The 26,307-nt window shown below is 36.5% G+C and overlaps 1 protein-coding gene across 6 annotated transcripts in view; it reads right to left on the minus strand.

The window, feature by feature from the left end:
• Positions 1-26,307, minus strand: part of CTNNA3 (catenin alpha 3) — a 416,441-nt gene that overhangs the window by 55,783 nt on the left and 334,351 nt on the right. For all 6 annotated transcript variants that reach the window (XM_048946506.1, XM_048946507.1, XM_048946508.1 and 3 more), the window contains one exon: positions 24,420-24,571. In XM_048946506.1, coding sequence (XP_048802463.1) covers positions 24,420-24,571 — 152 coding nt within the window. The remainder of the gene's footprint in view (positions 1-24,419; positions 24,572-26,307) is intronic.

The following is a 26,307-nucleotide window of genomic DNA, read 5'->3' on the forward strand; positions in this document are numbered from 1 at the left end:
TTCCTCTGGCTAAAGGGATTCACGTTTTAAAGAAACAAATTTACACCTAGAGCCAGACTGAATAAAGATCTGCTGTTGGATGGTCTACTATCAGCTTGGCCTCTAGAATTCCATACCATTCTTAGAACCCCATAAGCCTGATTTGTCCCAAGAGAAACATGAGAGGCTAAGGAGAGGATAATAAAAGTACCAAAAGATATGCAGAAAAAAAACCACCCTGAAAATCATCATTACTTTTACCCAATTTTCAATCAAATCAAATATGTATTTATTTAATCCAGAGTAGCTATGTGTTTTCATCTTCTTATTTTTACTGGCAGGTTATACATACTCAATATTTGTTAAGAGAAGCACTATAGGGTTGTGTTATTTGATTTTTAGATCCATAATATAGTAGCAACACTACATTAAACTCTATAAATCCACTTGTACACATTCCAGTCATTTGGGAAAGTAGCTCAGTGGCCAGCAGATGGAATAGGTGCTGCTAGACTTCAACATCAGCCTTGAAACAAGGTTTAAATAGCGCTCTGGTATTTCAAAGCACAGGAGTTGGTTTTACTCACTGAACAAAATAACAGTAATTTAAATGAGCTAATACTGCAAGAAATAAACAATATAAAGCTGCTGCCCAGCCTGACAGAAATGTAATCCTAGCGGTGAAAAGTACTGACTAGATATCCTTAAGAAAACAGACAGGCAGTCACTTTTTGGGGTGAACACAACTCATTTACCTGCACATACGTTAATGATAAAGCGGGAAAAAGGAACATTTTCTTTTCAGAAAAAGATGATCAGTGTCACGAAATATTTTGGCTTTTGTCTTGACATTAGACCAAATAAGAATTCCACACAATCCAAATGTTCCTGGCCTGTAATTCTGAGAAATTCTGGTCATTTGCAAAAAGCCTTTTTTCGATCCCCACAAAAATACATTCAAATACACCCCTACATGTTTAAGACTAATCATATTATTTACTGGTTACATGTTACAAAGACTGCAAATATGCATTTCCATATTTATGATTTTAATAAATCTGCATTCTCACTGGTTTTGCTACTGAGAACTCTAAATTATAGTCAAGTCTAGCACTGATGACTTTTATACTGTTACGATACAAAGTCAATATGGTATGTAAATTCTAGAACAGTAAAACGAAATGCTTTACATGCACTCTACAAGGGTCAGAATTTAATTCATTATATTGTGCACTGAGAACAGAATGGTTTTAAAGAGATTATCTGCAGTACTTCGAAAATGTGACTAATGCCCATATTGGAAAATTTCATTGTGTCAGGAATCACATCACTCAGGGTAACAATGTACGGCAAATGTTTCACAAATGGGCCCTTCACAAATGTTTAGCTAGTGCATGCTACTTCACGTGTTATTCACATTACTGCTATTGTTACATACTTAATACTGCCAGATGACAGGCTGCCAGAGTTTTGATACCCTTGAGGGAGAAGAATAAACTGGTAGTTTAATTTATTTTTCCTAATCAATTTATTAATAACCTCATAATCATTGATGTCTATTTCTAATTCACTAAAAGCACTTCTCAGATTTTTGCAAAAAGAGATTACTTTGAGTGTCACTTTGGAAAAAATAAAAAACAGCATTTTAGGGCAAATTAAAATGCAATGTTCTTATACTGTCAATATTACTAAATCCTCCTATTTATCATTAAACATGAAAATACACCTGTATTTGGAATCTGTTCTTGGAACCTCCCATTAAAAATATCTTTCTCATATTATTTAAGATATTATGGATGTAAAGTTGACACAATCATTTAAATCAAGGACTATGACTTTGTCTTTGATAGTAGTGTTGTCAACATGTTGGCAAGGAATTTGTCATCAAATAACAGTAAAAATATTGCCCTGCCACATCTTGTACACATCACAGATAGTTAATCTTCAAATGCAGGTGATGAACTGTTCTTGTGACTAACTGTGCAAATAATTTTTATAGGCTTAAGCTGCAATTTCCATTAAGATTAATAGTGTTAAGTCAGTTTACAACTTTCGACTCCAAGAGATTAGTACAAAAAAGGTAAGATTAATCACCTACAAATTGCTAGATAGATCAGGAGCCTGAGTAGGTGGCAATCCTCGTGTTTTTAGTTCTCACTGTGAGTATATTAAGATTTTGCCTGTCCTGGTCAATATCTTTACTGATGACCTGGATGAGGGCACTGAGTGCACCCTCAGTAAGTTTGCAGATGACACCAAGTTGGGAGGAAGTGTCGATCTGCCTGGTAGGAAGGCCCTACAAAGGGCTCTGGACAGGCTGGACTGCTGGGCAGAGGCTAGTGGGATGAAGTTCAAGACCAAGTACCAGGTCCTGCACTTTGGCCATAGCAACCCCAGGCAATGCTACAGAACTGGGGCAGAGTGGCTGGAAGACTGTGTAGAAGAAACAGACCTGGGCGTATTCATCAGTGCTCACCTGAACAAGAGCCAGCAGTGTGCCCAGGTGGCCAAGAAGGCCAATGGCATCCTGGCTTGTATCAGAAACAGCATGACCAACAAGAGCAGGGAAATGATCATCCCTCTGTACTCAGCTCTGGTGAGGCTGCACATCAAGTACTGTGTACAGTTTTGGGTCCCTCACTACAAGAAGGACATTGAGGCCTCAGTATTTGTCCTGAGAATGGTTACAAAGCTGTGGGGCGGCTGGAGCCTTGTGAGAAGGCTTTATGAGGAGCAGTAGAGGGAGCTGAGACCGTTCAGTCTGGAGAAGAGATGGCTCAGGGGGGACCTTATCACTCTCTACAACTACTGAAGGGAGGCTGTGGTGAGCTGGGGGTTGGCCTCTTCTTCCGTGTAACTTCCATCAATAGGATGAGAGGAAATGGCCTCATGTTGTACTAGCAAAGATTCAGGTTGGATGTAGGAAATAATTCTTCTCTGAGAGAATGGTCAGCCACTGGAATGGGCTGCTCAGAGAGGTGGCGGAGTTCCTGGAGGTGTTCAAAAAACATTTAGACGTTGTACTGAGGGACATGCTTTTGTAGGAAGTATTGTTGGACTGGGTGATCTTAAAGGACTTTCCCAAACTTGGTGACTCTGTGATTCTAAGATAACAGTTATCTCAGCAATGGCCTGAGAGACAGGAAAGATGTGAGCACAGGAATGTAACAAACATTTAAAGTGAATTTTTGATAAGTGCTTTCCAAAAATCATTTCTAAATAGAAACTGGGAAGTTGGCACTGCTTAAGAAGTTGGCACACAGTGTTTCAGCACTATTTTCTATCCAAAGTTACACCTCCTATGCTGAAAACTGGCATTTCAGCTCTGGTTTCGTTCTTCCCTTCCCTGAGTTCGGTTGTAACTCTTGGAATAAGTATGCCATTCTCGCATAATGCCTAGAAGAGTTTGAAACAAGCTTTTCTCCTGATAATGCTGAGTTAGTTATGCTATTGTAATAGCATACAAATATTTCTGAAGTCTAAGACATTAGGGAAAACTGACCTCCTTCAATATTTACATAGCCAATTTATTATGTATACTGCTTGCGTATATAAAATAAATTTCAATGTCTCATGCAAGACATGCATGAACTTCAAAACTAGGAATGGCACTGCACACATTAGGGTCAAATGATACATGGAAAATGAGGTTTATAGAAATGGTAGCCATTTTGAACAAATGAAACACCATGACAAGCAAAGAAGCTAATTTTTCAAGAGAATAAATTCTTCAACAGATTCCTGAGGGCTCACTTGGGAACTTGGAAGCCTATTTCCAGATATTTCATGAAGAGATTGAAAGTTTTCAGTGAAGCATGTTTTCTACAGTACTTTACAAAACAATGTAACATCCCAAATAATAACAGAAAATATGATCAAGCATAGTTATAACGTAGCTCCAGTCAAGGACTATCCCTGTTTATACTAAGTAGAAACTTCACCACATTACTTAGAAGTTTCCATTTTAAACTCAGTAAGAAACAAAGAATATTAATTTTTAATAAAAGATACGTTGTTTTGCATTCTGAAAATACATTCTTTTTTCTCTACTTGGTTGACATACAGCTGCTCCATCTAGTGGGAAGCTAATTATGACATTTACTCTACAAATGAAATATTTCATAATATACTAATTTGTATTGGAAATAATTCTTAAGACAGTGAAAAGTCAATGTTATAGTTGTTCTCATTTTTGCCGTAAAACCTTATAAATCATACATGACCTAAAAATGTTATAGTTATATTTGAAACAGAATACTTTACTTCCAAACATTACTCCAACAACTGAAAATGAGAAAAGAACTTGTTTTCTCTATCAGTCCCACACATATGAAAAAGTACGCAAAAACATTGTTACTGTAGGACTGGCAAACTCCAGAGGCAACAAAGGAGATGCTTTTCACTGTAGCCTTCAGAACGTCATAATGGTTCCTGTTTTCAAAAAAAGTCAGAAAGGCAAATTGGGGAGGTACAGTACACACACTGTCATTCCAGTCTCAAGGAAAATGATGGAATGATTCCTCTTAAAACACTCTTTTGGGCACATGAAGGACAAAGTGGTGACTGTGAACCTGTGAACAGCCTCAGTAACTTGAATGCCCTGTACAACAAACTGACCACATTTCTGGCTGAGAGAAGAACAATGAATATCCTTTAGAAAGGCTTTTTTGGCCATCTCCCAGGTTTTGTAACCAAGCTTTGTTATTAAACTTTGAATGGGCATACAACTAGAACTGCTCAGATAATCAGGCTCACAGAGTTCATAGGTTTGTTCAACCTGGTGACTGGCAACACAAAAAGTACTATCAGGGTCTATCCCAAGATCAGTTATATACAAATTCCTTACTATGTCTGGAGGAGGTTATGGAGTACTCTCAGTGAGTTTACAGATGACACCAGATTGGAGAACCAGTCATTATTATTAAGAGTAGGTCTGCCATCCAGAGAAAATTATAAGTTTGTAAGAATATGTTGACAGGAACTTGAAAAAAATTAAAAAAGAAAACAGCAAAGTCTGGCAGCTGTGAGAACCCCTAGCTACAAACAGAAGCAGCTGTGGACTGTGTGGCAGATCTCATCAGCTGAAAAGTACCTGGGGATCCTGGTTGATAGCAAGCTGGATGTAAGCCTGCAGTGTGCCCTGGCAGCAGGAAACATTGGGAGAACATTCAACTGTATGAATCACTGTGCAACCAACAGATCAAAGGAAGTTATAATCTCCATTTACTTGGCCCTTACTAGAAAACCCATAAAATCCAGTTTTGGCTTCCTCTTAGCTTCTATCTGCCTGAAGAAGTGACTTCAGGACATTTAAGTGCAGCAGCCCTGCAGCCCAACAAACCTATGAGGAAGTCATAAAGAAAATGGTGCTAGCCTCTATAAAAAAGCAAGGAAGGAAGATGAAGGACAATAGGAATTAGCTTGAAAAAGAGAGGTTCAGGTTGGGAATAAGGAAAACCTTTTTCCCCCATGAGGGCAGCCCAGCAGTGAAGCAGGCTGTCCAGAGTGATCATACAATTTCTGTTCTCTGAGGGTTCCAAGACACAACTGATTGACACTGTGAGTTAGCACTGAGGAGTCCCATGGAAGGTAGGTGAATCCCCAGTGCACAGGAGCTGATTTTCATGAAGATCCATGTAGCTAGCTTCAAAGATACAATGCTTCTTCCTTTTGACGGGGAGTAGCAAGATACAGAAGATAAATCTACCACTATGAAAAGAGATTTGAAATCATGCTTTGACCTTCATAAACAGACCTTCCTGCAGAAACTCCATTTATCATAGAGAAACTCCATTCCCAAATTCAAAACTAAAAATGTGTTTCAAGGCAGACTGTCAAATAAAATGTAGATAAGAAAACTGAAACTGCTTTAAAAAAAATAAAAAATAATAAAAAAAAAATCAGTGTGTTAAAAGTAAAGAAGAATATAGTGAAGATTGACAATTCACTGTTTAAGTACTACAAGTAAGAGAAAATACACAATTCAATTCTACAACAAACATCAGATGAATAAAAGCCTGAGCAACAGGCATCAAAGACTTCTCCCTGACACGTCAAATACATCATTTCTGTTAAGTGAATTATGCTAGGTGATCATTCTAAAGAAGTAATTAAAAAAATCCTTTAGATAGATAGATGCATCCTTTAATAAAAGGTTTCCCATTAGAAATGTTTTTGTTATACTGGAGTAGATGAAATTATTACCTAGGACCTAAAGACTTCCTGGAGTCTCTTGAGTGTCAACTGACCTTCTCTCTAGTATCAGACATGCAAGTAAAATGTGTCATCTTAAACAAAGGTGCACGGAACAGACCAGTCAGTCAAATCTTGTGCACAACTATAACAATGCAGACTAATACATAGCCCAATTCTGAACACACAGCTACCATTCGCTAACATCTTTTCCAAAAAGACCCACCTATAACTTTTTTCATATTAGCAGATTCTCATCCTAGACAGTGAGGTAAAAATAATACCATCATACCCATAGGTTGTTTTTTTTTTAATTAGTTTCATTCCTGCTGTTAATAATTAAGTGCTCTGATGCCTGTAACATGCATCCAGCCACAGTTAGTCACTCAGTAACCAATAACTGTTCAACTCAGTGATCTGTATCAGCTGAGGAAGAACTAAATAACACATTAAGTAGATCATTCTGCAAACCAGTCTTCATGTCACAAATCAGCAATCTGACTCCAATTTAAGAAGCTATTACTAAGTAGATTCTCCAAGTAAAGCGGAATTAAAAACAAATCAAAAATCATCCAAAACATTAGCTATTTCAGTCCTTGTTATTCCTGCACAATAATATTTATTAGATCACTTGGTTATAATTACTAAAGGTTACATGTACTCCCATCACTAATACATTTACTACTGCATGGAAAATACTTTGTTTTGTATACCTAATGATTTTCTAATCTGAGAAGGTTTTACAACAAACTTATGAAAAAAGGCAGCAGGAATCTTCACCTTCAATATACCAAGTGAGAAGCTTATTAATATTTCCCCTCTGCCTATTTTTTCACAATACAGCATGGTAGGCATTTTAAACAGTCTCTTTTGCCCAATGAAAATGGAATGAGAGATATTAACAAACACAGACAGATAAAATAAACAGATAAAAATGAGCAACTGTTATGAAAGACAAGATCCTTAATAACCATGACAGTTTCACAAAATCTGTCTCATATATGAATTGTGTCTAAACTGAATCTTCTCCCATGATGTCAAAGCTTAATCTTTTTCCTCCTATTCATTATGAACACATGAAAACACATTTTATGCTTAATTGTGCAAAAAAAATTGTCCATGTTTTAAAATGGCTATCATATCTTTCCCTTTTCTCTCCCCGCTTTTGCTGTGTTCACTAAGCTAAATAAGACCAGCCCATTCACTGATTTCCTCATAGCTCACATTTTACGTTAAAGCTGCATTCCTCAAGAACAGGATGCACAAACGAAATGCATCTGATGAACAGGACAAATGTGTCAAAAAGAATACAACAACTGCCAATGCAGGAAGGGATTATGTCTGTGACCATAACAGTAATTTGAGTGGGAGGTAGTATGAATTATACTTGAACTGTTCAAGGGCGTGAGCAAATCTTTAGAGCCCTAGCTCCAATTCCTTTCCTCTCTAGAGAAAGCTAAAGTCTTGCCTCTTTCACTCACATTACCATAATATCAGCTCAAGTGAGTTCATCCTCAAGTCAAGTACAGCAGTTTCCAAAGTAAGGTATACATATCACTGCATCAATACTACTTTGATACTGTAATATGCTCAATCAGGAAATTAAGTAGAAATCCCACAACACCATGCGCCAGGTTACAACAAAACTATAATTTCTATCAACCACTTTATGGTACATGTGCTGATTTTAATGGTCTTTATTTTGTTGTTACAAAAAGAAATCATGTTTCAGTTTTTAGAAAAGTGATTCAAAGGGTTCATTTATTAATAACAGAAGTCCAGGGCTACAGAAATTGCCTTTAATCTTCCAAGCCTTTAGCAAAGTCACCTGGCCAAAAAGCATATGAAAACTACTTATCATAAAGATGACACTATTTTCATTAAATTGCCAACTGTGTGAAATTACTTTCTTAGATGATGGCAGTTGTGGATTTTATCCTGCTACACCAAGCAATTCCCTCGTCCTATATGGGAAGGCATGGCAGAGAGTTGTGAATTTAGCTCTGGAAAATAGACCATAACAGTCATTGTTTTGTTTGTTTTGTTGTTTGCTTGTTTGTTTTGTTTTTGTTTAGCTCAAATGAATTCCCCAGTGTATAAAAACCATTAAGAACATAGACTGAGATGGACTTTAAGGCACATGAACGTAGGTGCCTGGCCTTTCAGCTTTGTATTTAAGCATCCATCTTCTAACCTACATCCAATACTCTAACCTAGTTATTATGTTTGTTTTCACTTTTAGTAAGACTTTGTAAATTGGATTACTGGAGCTCTCCTAAATGTCTTTTAATATACTTTAGTATCTTTAAATATCATACTTGACTACATTATTTATTTTATCCAAGTTGGAAATCAGAATTCATAAATTAGTTACCCTTTCCTAAAAAGACCGGCACCCCGTGAGAATTCCAGCATTCATATTTTACAATAAACAATTCTTATACTATCTTAGTGCCCAAGATTAGAAGTAAATCTGCATTTACATGAGACAAAATATAAGAAAGATTATAGGTGAGAAATGAAAAAGGAATTAAAGAAAAAAGAAGAGGAAGAGGAAGGGAAAGAAAGGAAGAGGATAGAAATAAACAATATTAATGCAAGGCAGGACAGCACAAAAGTATGTCTGTGATGAACTACCTCCATTCCAGGAAAACTACCCTGCCTTTATGGTAGCATATTCATGTTAGTTGTGGAGTGGCCCCTAATATGTTTTTATTTAAAGAAACAATAACAATTTCCCTCTGTGAAGGATGCTATTTTCCTGCAACTCATGATGCTCTCAACTTTTTTTTTTTCCTATGCCATAGATAAATATTTGAGCTCATCATTTTTTCCAAGAATAAACAAAAAGGAAGCATACGATATATCACAGCCTAAAAGCCAATTATGTTAGGAGCAACTGCTTGCCAAACCTATGAGCTATTTGGCAATCCTACAAACTGTGTAAGAGTGAATCATTCCTTCTCTTATTATCCAAACTGCTGCTAATATTTGCTATTGAGTTTTCTGGAATGGAAAATATCAGGAGAAAATGATGGTGTTAACTGATAACTAAACTAAACACAGACTAAAATTTAATCTGGGTTTACTTCCACCAGCTGGGAAATGTTAACTTAAGGGGCAGAAAACAGTTTTATGAATTATACAGCTAGTATGTTCTACAAATGATTGGGCCAATTTCATACACACACACACACAAAACACCAAAATGAGCAGATTACACAATAATTTCAAACAAACAAACAAATAAACAAAAACAAAAGCCAGCTGCAATGCTGCCAGAAAGGTCTTTTAATCCAGGAAAAAATAACTCTTTCAAATCCTTTCTGCAGTTAAAGGGCACATAGGGTGAGTCATCTGCTTTGTGATCTGTAAGTTCCATATAAGCAATAAAACTAAATGAAGCAGTCAAGCCTGAGAAGACGGAAGCTGTAAGGCATGAATTTTAAGACCATAGTAATGTAAAAGAATAGAAAAGGACAGCTTAAGTTTTAAGCAGACACAATTTTCTCCACTGGGGATTGCTTCAATTTCAGATATCAGTGTTAATCTATTGTCCAGAAGTCCAAACCTCAACACAGCCAGGTGAAATCACAATTTGCTGCTGTTCTGCCTAGCCCCACTTTACATCTGTTAAGATTTAAGAATGTAGTTACTTCACATCCGCTTATCTGATCTCCTCAATAAGCAAATTACAAACTGATTAGAAAGAAGGTAATTCACCCAGAACAGGAAATGGCCTGCTTAATACAATGAATATATGTAGAAGAACAATAGATGTCAGTTACCCAATTCTGACACTGATTATTGTTGGTTCTAATCAGCATGTGGTTGTGCTTTTAAGACTACAAGCAGACAGCAGAATGGCATTACTTTAACCATGGCGCTCTTTATTCCAAGGGAGGAAACCTGATTCTACTGTAACAAGAAGAGTCTCTTCAGGAACGAAGGCCATATAGCTGCCAGGAGTGCAAGGGAGCTCATAAAGCTGTCATGTCATTCCTAGGGAAACCTAAGTGAAACTATGTGCATCCCCAGGCTGCCAAAAACATCACTCTAGGCAATTAAGTGCAGCTCTTTATTCTCAGTATTCTATATGGATACACTTTCCTCTATCCTAACATGAAAGTAGTTATTATTTTTGTAAGAAAATGTAATACATATCAAATTCCAGGATATTTCCTAAGCTAATAGGAATGGCACAGATAATAATTTCTCAAGCTAAGGAACATCTATGAAGGTTCCTTTTACTTCCAGAAAAAATAATCAATCCAACTAAAGGAATTGGATTTCCTTTATTTCCCATAACAATTTTTGTGTGGACTACCTCAAGGACGCCTGGGATAACAGAGCACATGGACTAAGAAACTGATTTTTCCGTTAATGTTACTGCTCTGCTTTCCTAATAACTAAAGTACTTGCTATAGGGAACAGCAAGAGAGCCTCAAAAACTAATAGCTTAGTTCCACTGGAAGAATGGTGCTCCAAAGATGCAATTTCCACATAATCCATTTGCTAGATGATGCACAGTACTCCCTTGCTGCAACACACCTCACTTCAGTGTCAATATATACTGACTTTGTTGGTACTGAATATAACAGAGCATCTCTTTTCTTTCTTCTTTAGAACAGGATGTAAGTCCCTGAGGTTCTCAGACAATTAGGTAGCATCTGGTTTGTCAGCCTCTACAGAATTTTTTCAGGTAACCAGTCTTCCACTTATCAAGTTCAATGGAGGATTATTATTTTTTAAAATTCTCAGATTAATTTCCTTCTACAGTTCCTGTTTTTTACTGAGTCAGTCTCCCTGCTATAACTATGCCTCCTTCCTTGGTAAGGCCTGCTTGCCTTCAATAACTCTGCATTACAGCTTTATGACCATGCATTCAAGAAAATAATCCGGTGGTGCAAATTGGAGGAAAGAAAAGAATAAACATCAGGAATGTATCATTAATGGAAAAAAATGAACTGAAGTATACTTATGGATTATAAGATATTATAAAGAAAGTAAAGCAAAAGAACTATCAGTAGTAAAAAGAAATAAATAAATTCTTCCCAAATCTTTTTCACTCTCACATAGCTGTATCATATGCTGACAACTGGACCAGGCCTTAAACTCTATTAACTCAATGTCAGAGCAGATTGCAGCACTGCTTCTCCTTAACTATGACAGAAAATCTGAGATCACGAGCTAGAACACAGTTAATTTCTATTTTTGAAATATAACTGCATCCCAGTTGAACACTGAATACATTCGCAATGCATCCCTTCACTTTCTGCTTCATGCTGAAAAGAGTCCATCCTAAATGTCAAATGATTCAACAGTGAAAAGAATGGGAACTGAGAAATTTTAATCAATCCAAGGACTATGCTGATCAATAGAAGTCTATAGCCAAATTACCACTGGGTAATGAAGATCTCGATATCAGAACTGGAAACACTGACAGAGCAGATTTCAGTCAGAACTACTGCCTGAGCTATTAACTCTATCTACTGTCTCCATTTCCAGTCTTGCATCTCTCAAATTCCTATAAACCAGGTGATAAGACACATATTTTAATAATGTTTTACTGAAATACATGTAATTTGTAACACTTCTTCTGTGTCTTCTAGCTTTAGTTTTAGAAATTTAGTGCTTTTAAGGGAATAACATTCATTCTATTTCTGTAGGAATATATCTACATTAGACAGTAAGCACTAAATGGCAAGGAAGGAATACAACAATGCTCTTCTTTGTTACAAAAAAACCCTTAGCAAAGATTTTCATGTTCCAGAAAATACATTGCATTATGCATAAATTTTCAATGAGCAGCTAAACTAGAGCTACTAAAACCATTCTGGAAAGCTCTATTATCCTGAAGGAGAGGGATATTATTTTGAACAATTAAATACATAAATATATGTGACATACTTGCAATAGAATTCAAGCTCTTAAAACAGGGAAATATTGAAGTTTAAAATAGTATGCAACTCAAAATTGTTCATGCCATCCATTCCTGTACAAAACATAATGGCTTCACAATCTGAAACCAGTAAACCCAGTACTAAGAAACTCGATGGTAAGCCATATTGCAACCTGCTGCTGAGAAACTCTAGATTTACAGCCCTGCATGATACCTAAGGCCGTAGATCTTAGGTGGAAGACGATGCAGATTTGCCAGGATGTATAATTGCAAATTTATACTGTAATGGATACAGTATGCAGCTGATTCTTCAGCACTAGTCCTTAATCAGCATTTCTGAAGTCATTCATTATACTTTCTAAAAACACCCATAAAACACTTTTAAAAACAAATAAGTAGCAAACAGCACATCTTTCCCACTATCTGACACTTTAAAAACTGGAAACCTAAGATAGATTTGAAAAAGTAATATTTTTAACTGAAAAAAATATAAAATAGTAGATGGGTCAAATAGTCATTTGCTGACTGGAAACAATCAGGTATAAACACAACAAGCAATGGCAAAGTGTAGAAGTCTAGGAGTTGTGTGCAATGTAGCAAGAAGCTTGCTTTCATAAATAAGAGCCAAATAAGAGAAGCCACTCTGTTCCAACTAAGTCTACTAAGTCAACTAGTTCAACTAGTTTCAAGTAGCTGAAATACATGTAATTTCTTTCTTTATGAAAGCAGCTTTTTATATTATATTTTGTTCTCCATATAATAAAAACGTGGGCTCTCTAGGGAGGCCCAAAATACATAAAAGACACTGTCAGCCTTCCAGAGAACTAGAAACTCCGTAGCAAAGTAAGAGAATCTAACAAAGGGAGGCATTTCAGCCATCACTTTGGCTAAAACATCTGTTCTGAGCAAATTATTTTACTGTAATACTTTCTAGAAAGTTTTAATTCTGAATCAATGTTTTGTTGCATGCTGTATAAACACAGAGCAAGGTGATTCTGTTCCCCCAAAGAAAGACCACCTGGCAAACTCAGTAGGAGACTGGAAAAAAAAAACCAAAAAACCAAAAAAACTAACAAATAGATTGAAAGTAGATGCACAGCGGCAAATAAACACAGAGGTAACTTAAGGAACCACTGTTAACTGCATGATGAATGCTGACTTCAAAACAGCAGTGATGTTGCCATTGTCATGGAATATAAAAAAAATTGAGAGAAGAGTGTTTAGAGGTGAAAGCTTAATGAAGATATAGTAGATGTGGTGATGTTTACAGGTAACATTAAGCAATTAAGGAGCAGTTCTGTTAAGTACTGTCAAGTGGATATTAAATACAAATATTCAGAAATAAGGTGCATATTCCCTACACAATAGCCACAGAAAGCTGGAAGAGGTGTTGACTAATCTCTTCCCTAGGACAGCCAAGCCACATATGGTAGAGATTAATTCTAGACAGAAGAGCATTGCAGAAGCAACTGTGCTGAAAATGACTAGTTTATCAGACAATGGATAATAGTATACCATAGATAATATCTATACATATAGAGTAGATAATAGACCAAGGCTCTGCCCAGAGAGAAGTAACCAAGAGCTTTGAGAATTTTCAGCAGAATGAAGAGCTGGATGACAAGAGCTGGAATCAACCAAGGCAAGTAAAGAGAGGAATTACGTCTGGGAAGTACACAATTGAAGAAGAAAGATGCAACATTTATCACATAAAGGGTAAAGGAGGATTCCATCCAGCAGGAAGAGTCAAAAAAATGAGGACAAGCAATGCAACTGAGAAGAATGGATGAAAACCTGCTAAAGAGAATGAAGAAAGGGGAAGTGACAGGAAGGAAAAAAAGCATATATTGGAGACGAGTTTCTGAGATTCTGTCATTTCCTTCCAATATCGTTTCCCAATATTTGAGTAAAAAGTTCAAGAACTATCAGTTTTGTCACTTCAGAAGAAACATTTCTTTCTGACCTCTTGGCAGGAACAAATGGTAGTGAAACACTAAAACCAAGCAGTAAAAAGGACTAATCCTGCATTCATTCAGCCTTATCTTTTGCTCCAACAAGAAAAAATAGCTGGCAGGTCAATGGATGTGATCATGCCATTCTACTCATCGCTTGTAAAGCCACACCCAATTTTTTCCCCAATTTTGCAGCCCCTCAATCCAAGAAAGACATTAAAAAAAGTGGGCAGTGTCCAGCAGAAGACTGCCTGATAATGAGAGGACTAGAGAACTATAAACATGAAGACAAGTTGAAAGAACTGCACTTCAACTGAGAGGCAGCTCAGTGAGGATCTAATGACAGTGTTTCACTGCCTAAAAGGTAGTTACAGAGAAGATGGAGGCAATCTCTTTATGGGAATGCCTGGCAACAGGACAAGAAGCAATCAACAGAATTTGCTTCAGGGGAAAGTCCACCTAGAGGCAAGACTGAAAACAACTGAACATTGGAAAACCTTGTCCAGGGAAGAGGTGAAATCTCCAGATATTCAAAACTTGGCTTGACAAGGCTCTGAATAACATTGCTTTTCACGGGAGGTTGGACAGATTATCTCCTCAGGACCTGTAAAAACTTTGACACTTATATGATCCACTGTCTATGTTTCTCTCATCTCTTTTCTCTCACTGACAAGAGTGCGAGATGAGTGAAGTGTCTGGCAGAGTGCAAAGTAACATTCTGCTCAACATACTGTTATCTTGATAGCATTTTCTGGTTAGAAAGAGGCCAGTTAATCACAGTATTTTGGGGGGGAAAAAAAAAAAAAAAAGAATAATAATATTGAGTAATAACTTCTGGCCATGATCGAGAACAGTGATATGAACTGTGCTCCTATCTCCAAGAAGGCCAGTGGTATCCCAGGGTGCATTAAAAAGAGCATAGTCAACACTTTGAGGGAAATTATTCTCCTCTTCTACTCTGCTGTGGTAAGGCCACATCTGGAATACTGTGTCCAGTTCTGAGCTCCTCAGTTCAAGAAGACACAAATATTCTAGATGGCATCTAGTGAAGAAGGCTGCAAAGTTGAATAGGGGCCTGGAGCATCTCCTGTATGGGGAAAGGCTGAGAGAGCTGGGTTTATAAATATCAAAAGTGTGGGAGTCACATGGATGAGACCAGACTCTTTTCAGTGGTATGCAGTGATAGGATGAATGGCAATGAGCAAAAAACCAGAACACAGGAAATTCCATACATATATGAGGAAGAACTGTACTGTGGTGGTGACAGAGCACTGGAACAGGCTGCCCAGAGAGGTTTGTAGGGTCTCCTTCTCTAGAGATATTCAAAAGATGCCTGGACACTTTCTTGTGCAACCTACTGTAGGGAATCTGCTTTAGCAAGCAGAGTGGACTAGATGATCCTCCGAGTTCCCTTCCAACTCCTACGATACTGTGACTCTGTGATAACATTACTATATGTAGTAACACATAGTTAAGTGTAACACTACTATGTGATGGAAAGTACTGGAAAATGTACTAATTGAACATACAGGGTTGACGGGGTTAATTTTTCCACCCACTACTCATTTTTATACCCAATAAGAACCAAAATCTAAAACCAGAAAGTTAAAAAAAAAAAAAAAAAAGAATTGAGAAAGATGATCCAAGACAGAAAATACTGAAAATGAGCATCATTCCTATTCTAGTTGTTCTAGTTGTTGATTTTTTTTTTTAAACTGAAAAACTGGATTTTGTATTTTCTATTATTTGTCTGATAAGTCATTACATATTCTAATTCTTTAAGTAACAAAAACCTTTTTGAAATCAGAAGGCAGCAAAACTATGCAAGTGGCTGGAACATGGATGCAGGGACAGCAGTTGAAGGACGTACAACGAGCTGAAAGGTTAAAACTCGGTAGTTTGAAAGCGTGGGAATATAGAAGAAAAAGAAGTTTCTATTCAATTTATTTGTTCAAAAAAATCTATAAATCCTCAACAATCCTGCTCACTACATCTCAATGGTTTAAGCAAAGGGGACCTAAAAATGGGGGAGGAGAAGCACCATCCTGCCTCGAGTGAAATAAAAATGTATTTGTGCTTTGGCTTTCATTTTAACGTTTGAGATTAAAAGGCTGAGCATCTACTTTTTTTTTCCTTATACATCCTTCCTCCTATCCGAGATGAGAACACACCACCTGTTTCTAAAATCAATAATTTAATCTGTTGTAGTTTTTTTCTTTTTTTTTTTTTTTTTCTACTAACAAACAAAATTTTGAAAATAACTGTGAAATCACATCAATTCTTAAGAACAGATATTCATAGCAATTTGCAACTACTCCAAACTGAAGACATTTCCCAGGGGAGCAGCTTGCTCACAGGTTGAAGACAATGGGATGAAACTTTCAAGAAAAGACAGAGTGGTATTTATTTACAGATTCACTGCTGTGCACCTGTTTTGCTCTATTAAGCATCAAGAACACTAATACTATTGTACAAAAAACTGTAATGGTCACTTGATTTGTGGAAGATACTAAAGGCTTTAAACTAATGAAGGTGGCAGAAAATCAGACCCTTGAGTGTATTTTATGTGGTACATAAACCTGAAATACAGGCAAAATGCTGTTTGTAGTAGCTTTCCAGAAAACACAAATCAGCCTTATTTATTTGGAAATACAAACTGACCTGGTACTAAATGGAGATTAGCATTTAATAGAATGACAGCACGTTAAATTGAAATGTATGCAGACTATGTCCCAAAACTGTTGCAGTACAGAGCATTTTCATAGGATATATGCAAGGTAAAGTCAAAGTAACTATGACTGAGTTTATGGTGCTAATAAAGATGTATAATATAAACAAGAAAGTATTTCTACAATATCAGATGACTTCCCAAGTATACTCTGGGGCACATAACATAAGTTTCTCAATAATGCATTTGTAGATAATGTAACCTATGAGGTTCCTAGAGAATGGAACCTATATGGGAAGGAGTCTGGAGTTACTTTTCCCCACGATGGTTGGGGATCCTATCTAGAGATGCCAGCAAACCAAATAATGGGGCAGGGAGAACAAGCTGCAAGCAGGTTTTATTTAACAGTATGCATATTTGATCTGGTGGTTTAAACTCACCACATTTTCCTGATAATGAAACCAAATAAACAAGGTTTCTGCAACATAATTGTAACATTCCCCAGTAATACTTTTTATGTGACTCAGAATACAAACCCCACAATAAAGCAGGTGTCCACATAGCCTTAGTCAACCTATCAATTACCAAGCTTTAGCCAATCCATTCCAACTGCACACATCATCTTCAGATACTCTCGAAAAATATAAAAAGTGGAATTGTCACAGTTCTGCCTCAGTTCCACTCCTTCAGCAATAGTAATTAATCAGGACTAATTACTAATACACAACTGAAAAAAGCAGTATGTATGCGACATGTTAAGTAGACTTCTTAGGCTGAATTTATTTTCTGTTCTACACAACATACTTCCAGCCTGAACTCTACAGCAACAGAATTATTCAAATACATACTGAAAAATGCCCAGTATTGATTCCTGGATTGAAAGAATGACTTATAGATCACACACAGATACATCTTAAGCAAGTTTACATTGCCAGTGCTACTCTTTGCTTTGATACAGATGGTTTCCAAGCAGGTCCAGGTTACTGAACCGAGAGTGGAGTAAGGGTTACAATCTGGTGTAGAGATGTGCACTGTTTTTGACAGACAATGTGTTAGAAAGAGCAATAGATGTGCTACAATTGTGTCAGCCCATTTTTGGTGACTCTGCACATAATTGTATGTGGGAGGGAAGGGCGATGACTCCAAGCATGTCCACAAATACTTCCTTCACTGATCTGAATATTCCCACTGGCAAGCTCAGCGAATTGATCAAGCCTTAAAGCAGAAGCTGAAGAACATTGAGGAGGCCCTCTGCTAGACTGAACAGTCTGTATTAACAGTTATTATCAGATGAATGGCATTTCTAGGATCATTTTTAAACGACACCAGATATTACATCCTTCTTCAGTCACAGTGCATCAAGATACACCAACCTCTGGATGACAGGACTGATAGAATAAGCTAGAAAAGCACCATTTGAAGAAAACAGCACATGGAAACATCTGCTTGGTTACACCCAGTACAAAGTACATATTTTCTTAAATGACGAGGGTAGAAAATCCTTTTATTGCTACAGATACAAAAAAAAAAAAAAGAAAAAAAAAAAAAGGATGACAAGATAACAAGTACTGACTACATCTATATCAGAAGCATAGTGTGTAAAGGAGAACAAGCAAAAACATACAGGAAAAATCTCTTTCAGCCACGTAAAGTGACAAGGAGCTGAGGGAAAGAAAGGTCAGCTCCAACCTAATTAGGTCAGGAATGGCAGAAGGTGATGAGAGTTGCAGGTCTGCCTGCCTTGCTAATTGCTATTGTACAAACTCTTCCTCTTCAGCAGCTGATGTAGGATAGTTAAAAAAAAAAAAACAAAAAACCGTATTTAACTAGTTTCCCAATATTTATTTGTAATGAGTCAGCATGATTCATAAATTTCAGACAACTAATAATGAAGTTTATCAGGTTAATATAAGCTCTTTGTCTTTTCTCACTATAAGATTTCACAGCTCTCTTTGAAAAACAAACAGCAGTGGGACTGCAGTAAACATGTTTTTCTAATTAGTTTCCAAGCTTTATTTTCTCTACCTTTTAAATAGAGGTTCAATTCATATGTGCTATTGCCTGCACATGGCAGGATCTAATTCATCCCAACTATGGAAGTAAAAAAGGGGAGAAAATCCTGCATGCGGAGGATAATCCAGCCATTAATAAAAGCAAAGGTACAATTTAATAGAGACATTAACTGGCTGAAAGAGAAAAAGGATGATAGGAAGGTTTTCATCACTTGCCATCTTCCTTTCCAAAAAGTGTATGTTCTGAATATTCTTGCAGCTCTGCTGGATACATAAGACCAAATTCCGCCATGATGAGAGAAATCAACTGGACTGAAGAGCTTATAATCTGTTATCAAAGAACTCTCTCGCATTTCTTTAAAAATGGGTGGAATACTACCCAGCTTTTGCAATCAAAGGACAAAGAAAAATGGAAACCACATCAAGGGTATTCTGATGTAGCCAAAACATTTAAAAAGGCAATACTGTAAATACATGAACGTGTAGTTAAACCGCATTTGATTTTACAAAGGGCATTAAAATCTACAGTGAAAGACTGATTAGCCAAAGAAACAAAAAGATAAGGAGTACACTGGGAATACAGTGAGAATCCATTTGAAATAAAATTATGTAGGTATGATGCAAAACCACAAAATGCCTGTTCTTGGGGTGAGAGGAACTATGAGGATGAGTACGGCACAAAAAATAGCTGCTCAATGGTAGTGAAGATACAGTCTGCAAAAGAAACACTCAAAAAGCCTAACACCATAAACTCTGAGGGAATCTGTAATCACTATACTAGAATTCTGAAGGAAACAGCACATAGAATACATATACAGCAGAAGAGATCTATAAGAAATGTGTTAAAATGAGGGGAATGCTGCATTAGACAAGAACTGCAATCTCAAAAAAAAATTTCCTACTCTCTCATAAAATCTGGCAATACAAGTTCACTCATTCACTGTTTCCAAGATTATTAAAGGCATATAGTAGTGTATATATAATTGTGTATATGAACATTTTGCCTTCCTCTTTTTATCCGCTGGGAAAACTCCCAGCAGACACTTTTTGATAACATCAAAGAATTCCAGGAAACTCAGAACTTGGAGAATTCTTTTCCACTCCTGTTTATGTATTTATGTTAGGATGACTTCATCACCAGTTCAACTATTTGCACTTATTGTATATTTGTAGTTACTACCTCTCTATTGTAGCCAATATCCTAATGGGATATTATCAGCTGTTACTTCAATCCAGCTGTCTCATATTATTCAACTAACTACATTTCACATAGCAGCTCGCTGTTTTGTTGTTTTGGGTTTTTCGGGGTTTTTTTTGTTTTTTTTTTTTGTTTGTTTGTTTGTTTGTTTTTTAACATTAAGCAACATTTTTAACATTAAGCAACATTTCATAATTACTATCTCAAAGACTGTCCACCTGTTTCTTCTGCCTTTCCCACATTTATTTCAAATAGCTAAATTCTGTCTCTTATCTACCCCAATCTATTGCCATAAAAGCAATATACTGATTAATTCACTATCTAGAAGTTAGTGTGCAAAATCAAGCTACCTGTGCCTTTACAATTCAACAAAAATCCAACACTTAAAGAATCAAGGAATAAAGAAAAAAAAAAACAAAGTATGCATGATACTAATAAGCAGATGCAGCTAACACACCCTGGATCAAACAGCCAAATTAACAGCTACCAATGGAGGAATTCATCATCCTTGCAAGTGAGATGACAGAGATCATCTTATAGGACACATCCTGCAGTTCCAGAAGCATTTCTGTTAGAGCTCATCTATGCAGCACACCAACTAAGTATTTAGTTGCTCTCAAGAGTTATGCACATTATACCTGTAGGACAGGAATTAATATTTTATGTATCTACGGTTAGGCTTGGACCTTGAAAAGCATATCTGATAATTTGCAGTAATAACAGTATTTGGCAGCATTTGACAGTTGGGGAGAGTATTATAAAAAACATTCACTCAGTGTAATTACATGCTTGAAATGCTTCCTGAGGAACCGATCTGGTGAGTTTCCACTTTTACTTTGATGCTGAAAAATCCCCCCCCGTGAATCAGCATCCTCGTTAATTTACATTTTCAAATTATATTTTGATCAACAATTTCTTTCCTTGATTTAGTCTTGAAATCCCCTGTGATCAGCCACACATTGTTCTTTGGCACAGTATCAATGAGGCCCTATAAAATTTGGCCCCAGAATGCTTTTATTTCCTCACCTTGGCTGCTGTGCTTGCAGCATAGGTCTGAATAACCATCAGATTTACTAAAGCTTCTTATAACCAGACTGAAATGAAACTGACATTGCCTGGAACGTATCTAATAAGGAATGCAAATAAATCTGTGCTCAAAAAAATGAATGCCAGGGTTTTCTCAGCTCTCTTCCCGTGCTGGCAGTCAGTATCTCCAAGGGACGGTGGAGTAGCTGACTATCATTTCACCAAACCTCAAAAAAACCCTCTCATGACAGTCTCTGAAAAATGGCACTCATTAAGTAGAAAGCTGCACATGTCCTTTTTAATGAATTAAACTCCTTTTGTTTCCATCTCCTGAGCTTTTGTCACGAGTTTGCAATTGTCAATGCTGAATCCATCCAAATACAGTTGAATACACTTCAAGCCACATTGCTTTCAAACCCATACACATCTTTTGTTTAGGATGATGGGAATTTCAATAAAGGTGTAGGCATGTTGTTATCCAATTGGCCATAACTGCCTCACATAGCAGAAGTATCTGCTCTTTGCTATCTATGGCTCCAAGTTCAGCCAACATCATAATTTCTGATACTTTGGAAATTTTTTGCCTTGTCAAATTACAATTGCAAAGCAGAAGTGGAAGACAGACCTGCTAAGAATTCTTCATACTAATGCTGTATGTTTAGGTGCTGTGCAGTGATTTATGATTTTATAAATGTAGTATGCATCTACAAAGCACACTTCCACATGCTTTTATGTATTATGCATATATACAGTCTTCTCAGAGCAAATTATTTTCCCCTCATGCCCAGAAAGAAATAGAGGGGACGTAACATACTTTTCTTTTTTGAGTGGCTGTACAGACAGATATACACATCATGGAGGACTGTGAGAATATAGCTCAGAGTAACCTCCAGAGGAGTGTCTGTGCCTTCACAGAGGCTGTGAAATTTGTTACACTCCTCAGTTCATTTCCTCCCAAATGAAAAACTCTGTAAAGGAGGACTCAGTCATGATCAGATTACAAGCAGTTCAAACTCAAGAAGAAGTTATAACATTCAAAATGAAATAAAATTTAAAAACGAAATGACAGTGCAAGTCATACAGTTAGGATGGCCTGAACAACACGGGTATTAAACAAAGATTAACTGATCTAGAAAAATGTCATGCTACAACAAAGTTTCTATGGTGTCTCGCTCCAATTTACAGGAGGGAGATGAGGTTCACTGAAACAGGAACAGATTGTGCTACCTAATAGAGTATCTGTTTCAGTCTGTTTTTTTTTTTTGCCAAATAAATCCATCCCAAATGAATCACTGCTATGAGCAAGAACCTTCTACAAAGTGCAGGAACACAGTGAACAAGTACAAGCCTGTGAGCTGAGATATCCTGAGCTTGAGACAAGCACAGAGATCACCACCAGCAAATAAGGAAAGCAGACTCATCAAACTTCAACAAGAACCTTTTGTATCATATATACCAGCATTTTGTTTTCCCTGAGTAGGATGCACAGAATTAAAGGAGAGAATACAATGACTGTCCTGTTGTCCCAAACATTTGCATTTTTGTCTAGTTTGCAAGGAAAGAATATTACATATAACTATTATTATTATTATTATTATTATTATTACTATATACACTTCTTTCCTGTGCCTGAGGCCCAGAGCTTCATCCTAGAATTAATCCAAATCCTGACTGGACTAGAATTAAAGCCAACAAGTAACATCTGCATACTGCTATCATTCACAGTCTGACCACAAGAAGTAACTGAGACCATCTACCAGAATATCTGAAGTGTGAAGGAGGCAAACGTCAGCCCTTTAGTGACTTGAGCCTGTTCTTCCATTTCCAAAGACTGACTGCTCCCTTACAGGGAAGAGGAAAACATTTAAAACTCTATCAATGAAGCATATTGTAATAGCAGGTTCTCACTGCTTAAAAGTGACTTGCTGATGTTCATCTTCTCTGTTCGATTCTGAAAGTATCTGTTGTAAACCTCCTTTCCTGAAGAAAGGTTATTAGTTCCCCAATTGGCAGATAAATTTCATCCTTTAAAGCATCTGATTGAGAAAACACATCACAAAAAAGGTCCTTTGGAACAGAAACATTTCCAGCTTGAACTAATATCAAAACATACACAGTTTAAAGGAGCAGCAAATTGAGTTGTTGCTTCCATCATCAAGACACAATGGCATAAGAAGTGAACATCTGGGAGATGTAACAGCAGAAGCCTCCTCAAAAGTAATAGTGACAGGGAGAAACAGAACGCAAGAAGATATATGAAAGTTTCTTGAGCACACGTTGAAGAAGTTAAATTTAAATAGGACTAGGAAACGTAATGAAAAAATGCTGCTGAACTGAAAACTAGAAGGACAGTGATAAAACTTTTACAAGCAGTTGTAACAAAATTAAATAGTACTGGTTGCATTTTGCTTCACAAAGTTAGGTGCTAATAAAACAAACAGACCAAGCTTTAGATAACCTGACAGATAACCAAATCACTAAATAGTTACACAATTTTTTAATCCTGGTTATATGTACAATGAGTGAACAACAAAAAAAAAAAACAAAAAAAAAACCACAAACCACACTGATGATCATTCCAAGAATTAATACTAAGCTGTTGGAAAGTTATCAAAAATCACTGTAGGTGAAGTGAGAGCACAGTAAGCCACATGTCAGTGCTTCAGGATCTTCAGTACATAAATAATTTCCTACATGACAATTGCAGCAAGGATGATAGACTTAAAATTTGATTTTGCACATTTGAATTCCCACTAAAACTAACTTAGGCATTCCAACACGGCAAGAAGAGCTTCCATAACTAATTTTTTCCACAAATTTTACCCTGTAATATATTTTTATATTTAAAACAAATAACAGTGTATTTATTTCTTCCAAATTTATCAGTATTTCTTGGAAAATATTGTCTGTGCTTTTACTATTAATTTTATTCAACAAAATTACTTTTTTTTTTTTTTTGCATTGAATCATCTTGAAATTATATTTGCAGACTGAAAGTATTTGGGTAAAATTCTTGAAGTACAGAATAAAAGCTAGGATAACTACATTGACTGTACCCATTTTACAGAAGTCAGGCTGTTCAGTGTTCATGTATGCAACCGGCAGAACTCCAAGAGATTAACAGGATGATACGCTCTGCTCCTACGTTCCATCGAATAAGATTAAGGGCAGAGCTACAATCAGTTTGTAGCAACAAGTTTATCATTAATGGAGATTTCTTATCAACTCAATTACACACAAATATTTTTAAAGAATGAAACACATTTTTCTACAACATTCTGATTTGGTAACCTTGTTTTCCACATGAGAGGATTCAATCTCCCCAAGTCACAATCATACCCCCTCACAACACAAAATCCCCAAATCAGTTACATGTGAATATGAGTTGAGGTGCTTATTTGATATTCATAGTTCTAAGCTCTCCTGAAAATGCCCTTATGTCCTGAATTATCTTATAGACGAACTTTAAATGAACAAATCAAAAACTTACCCGAATCATCATGACTGAGCATCTGATGTTGTGAATAGTATCATAAACCTTCTTAGAAACATCCACAAATTGGTTATCATCAAATAGATGTACTGTATTCTTGCTTAAGCTCTCCAGTGCAATATTTACTTGACTAATGAACTCCGGGATCACTATTAAAAACAAACAAACAAACAAAATAAAAAACTCACAACAGATAAAAACAAAATTCAGTGAGGCCAAAAGGGATAAAACCTCTAATTTTTCCTTCTGGTGAGCTGCCAGTAACATTGATTAAAATGCTATTTATAAAAGCATTATCATAGTAATGTGGCTAGCTGTAAGCAGGAGCACATCAGAGTGATAAAAATGCACTTGGCATGCATGTAAGCTGTCAGTAGTTAATACTGAAGAGCAAGAGCAAGGCTACTGAAGAGCCGTAAAAAGGTGTAAATGGCAATACTTCTAAAATCTTGCCACTGATTTCAACAGCAATATCACCCAAGGACCTCACTCAAAGTTGAAAGTACTGCTCACCTATTTCACAATCTGCTTTCAGTCTGAACCGAAACATAACTACTTAAAGATCTTTAAAATAAAAAATATCAAGTGTCACTTGGACATACCATGGGAGCTGAGCCTTGTTTTCTCGAATCAAGCAGAAAATGTGAATTTTCAGTTAGTTGGCATAACTTTGCTTAACACACTGGTACCACTGCATCTCCCTTCACCCTTTAAACAAAATCAAAGCAAAGGATACCAAACCCAGAGAATACAATGAGTAACGACATAGTGCAGCCTGAAAATCCATCATACACATATCCTGAAACAAGTACAGTTCACACTCATTTACAATAAAACTTCAAGTACTTCTGCCTATCACTTAGAGACTAGAGATACAGAAGAAACAGGAAGGAAAGAGATAGGTATTAACTTATGTAATATTCAATAGGAATAGCATATACCTTGAGAAACAGAAGCTTTTTTCAGGCTCAATGTTGGTTTCAACTAAGAGCATATTATGCTTTTCTTCCCTTCCTTCACAACTACAAGCAAATCCAGGGGTACAGTTGATAACAGATATAAGACCTCAGAAGCCTCCCTTTCAGAAGAAACAGGTATCCATTTTTAAGACAGTTGCTTATCATCAGCATCATTTGCACACATAGACGATACAAAAAGACAAAACTCAAATTCTAAAATATATAAATAACAATCTCCCAGTAAAGTATAATCATGTTCTGATATTTCACTAATGCTGTCAGATAATTGATAACTCAATTGATAACTCAAACAATTCTTATTGTTTTGACATTTTTCCTGTACCTGACTTGATAATTCCCTCAAATCCATGACTCCAGCCTTGTTGGATATAGAGTTCTGAAGCAAAAGACTACAAAAAGATGTTTTCTTGGACCCATTACTTATTCACAGCTCAGTGCCATCAGAAATTGTTTACATCATACATTCCTAAATGGGTTAGGCACCTCTCTGAAACATATTCTGCATTACATTGACTAGAACTGCAATAATAATGAGCATATTTCATATATTCTGGTTTATTATTCTAAGCAACCTAAATAGAGGCAAAAAGGAAATACAAGATAAAAACGGGTTGAACTAGTTTTATTTTTTCAATTGTTGAGGATGACAATGAAAATCTGAAAAATTGTAAGCAACCTTAAAAATTTCAAGTACCATAAACATGAGAACTAACACTTTTGTGATTTCAACATTTAAGTATTCTTTATGAGTGCTGCCCTGGAAGCAATGCCTCCTATATTATGGTGGCCCATGATGTCACAGGTGGTTGCTGGTGGTACGGCAGTAGAGGTTGAACCTTCCTGACAGTATTCCCTTGCATTTTGTTGCTGTGTGATAGATGGCAGTAAAGGGGCAGTCTGACAGA

Source organism: Lagopus muta, chromosome 5, assembly GCF_023343835.1.
Source record: "Lagopus muta isolate bLagMut1 chromosome 5, bLagMut1 primary, whole genome shotgun sequence".
NCBI lineage: Eukaryota > Metazoa > Chordata > Aves > Galliformes > Phasianidae > Lagopus > Lagopus muta.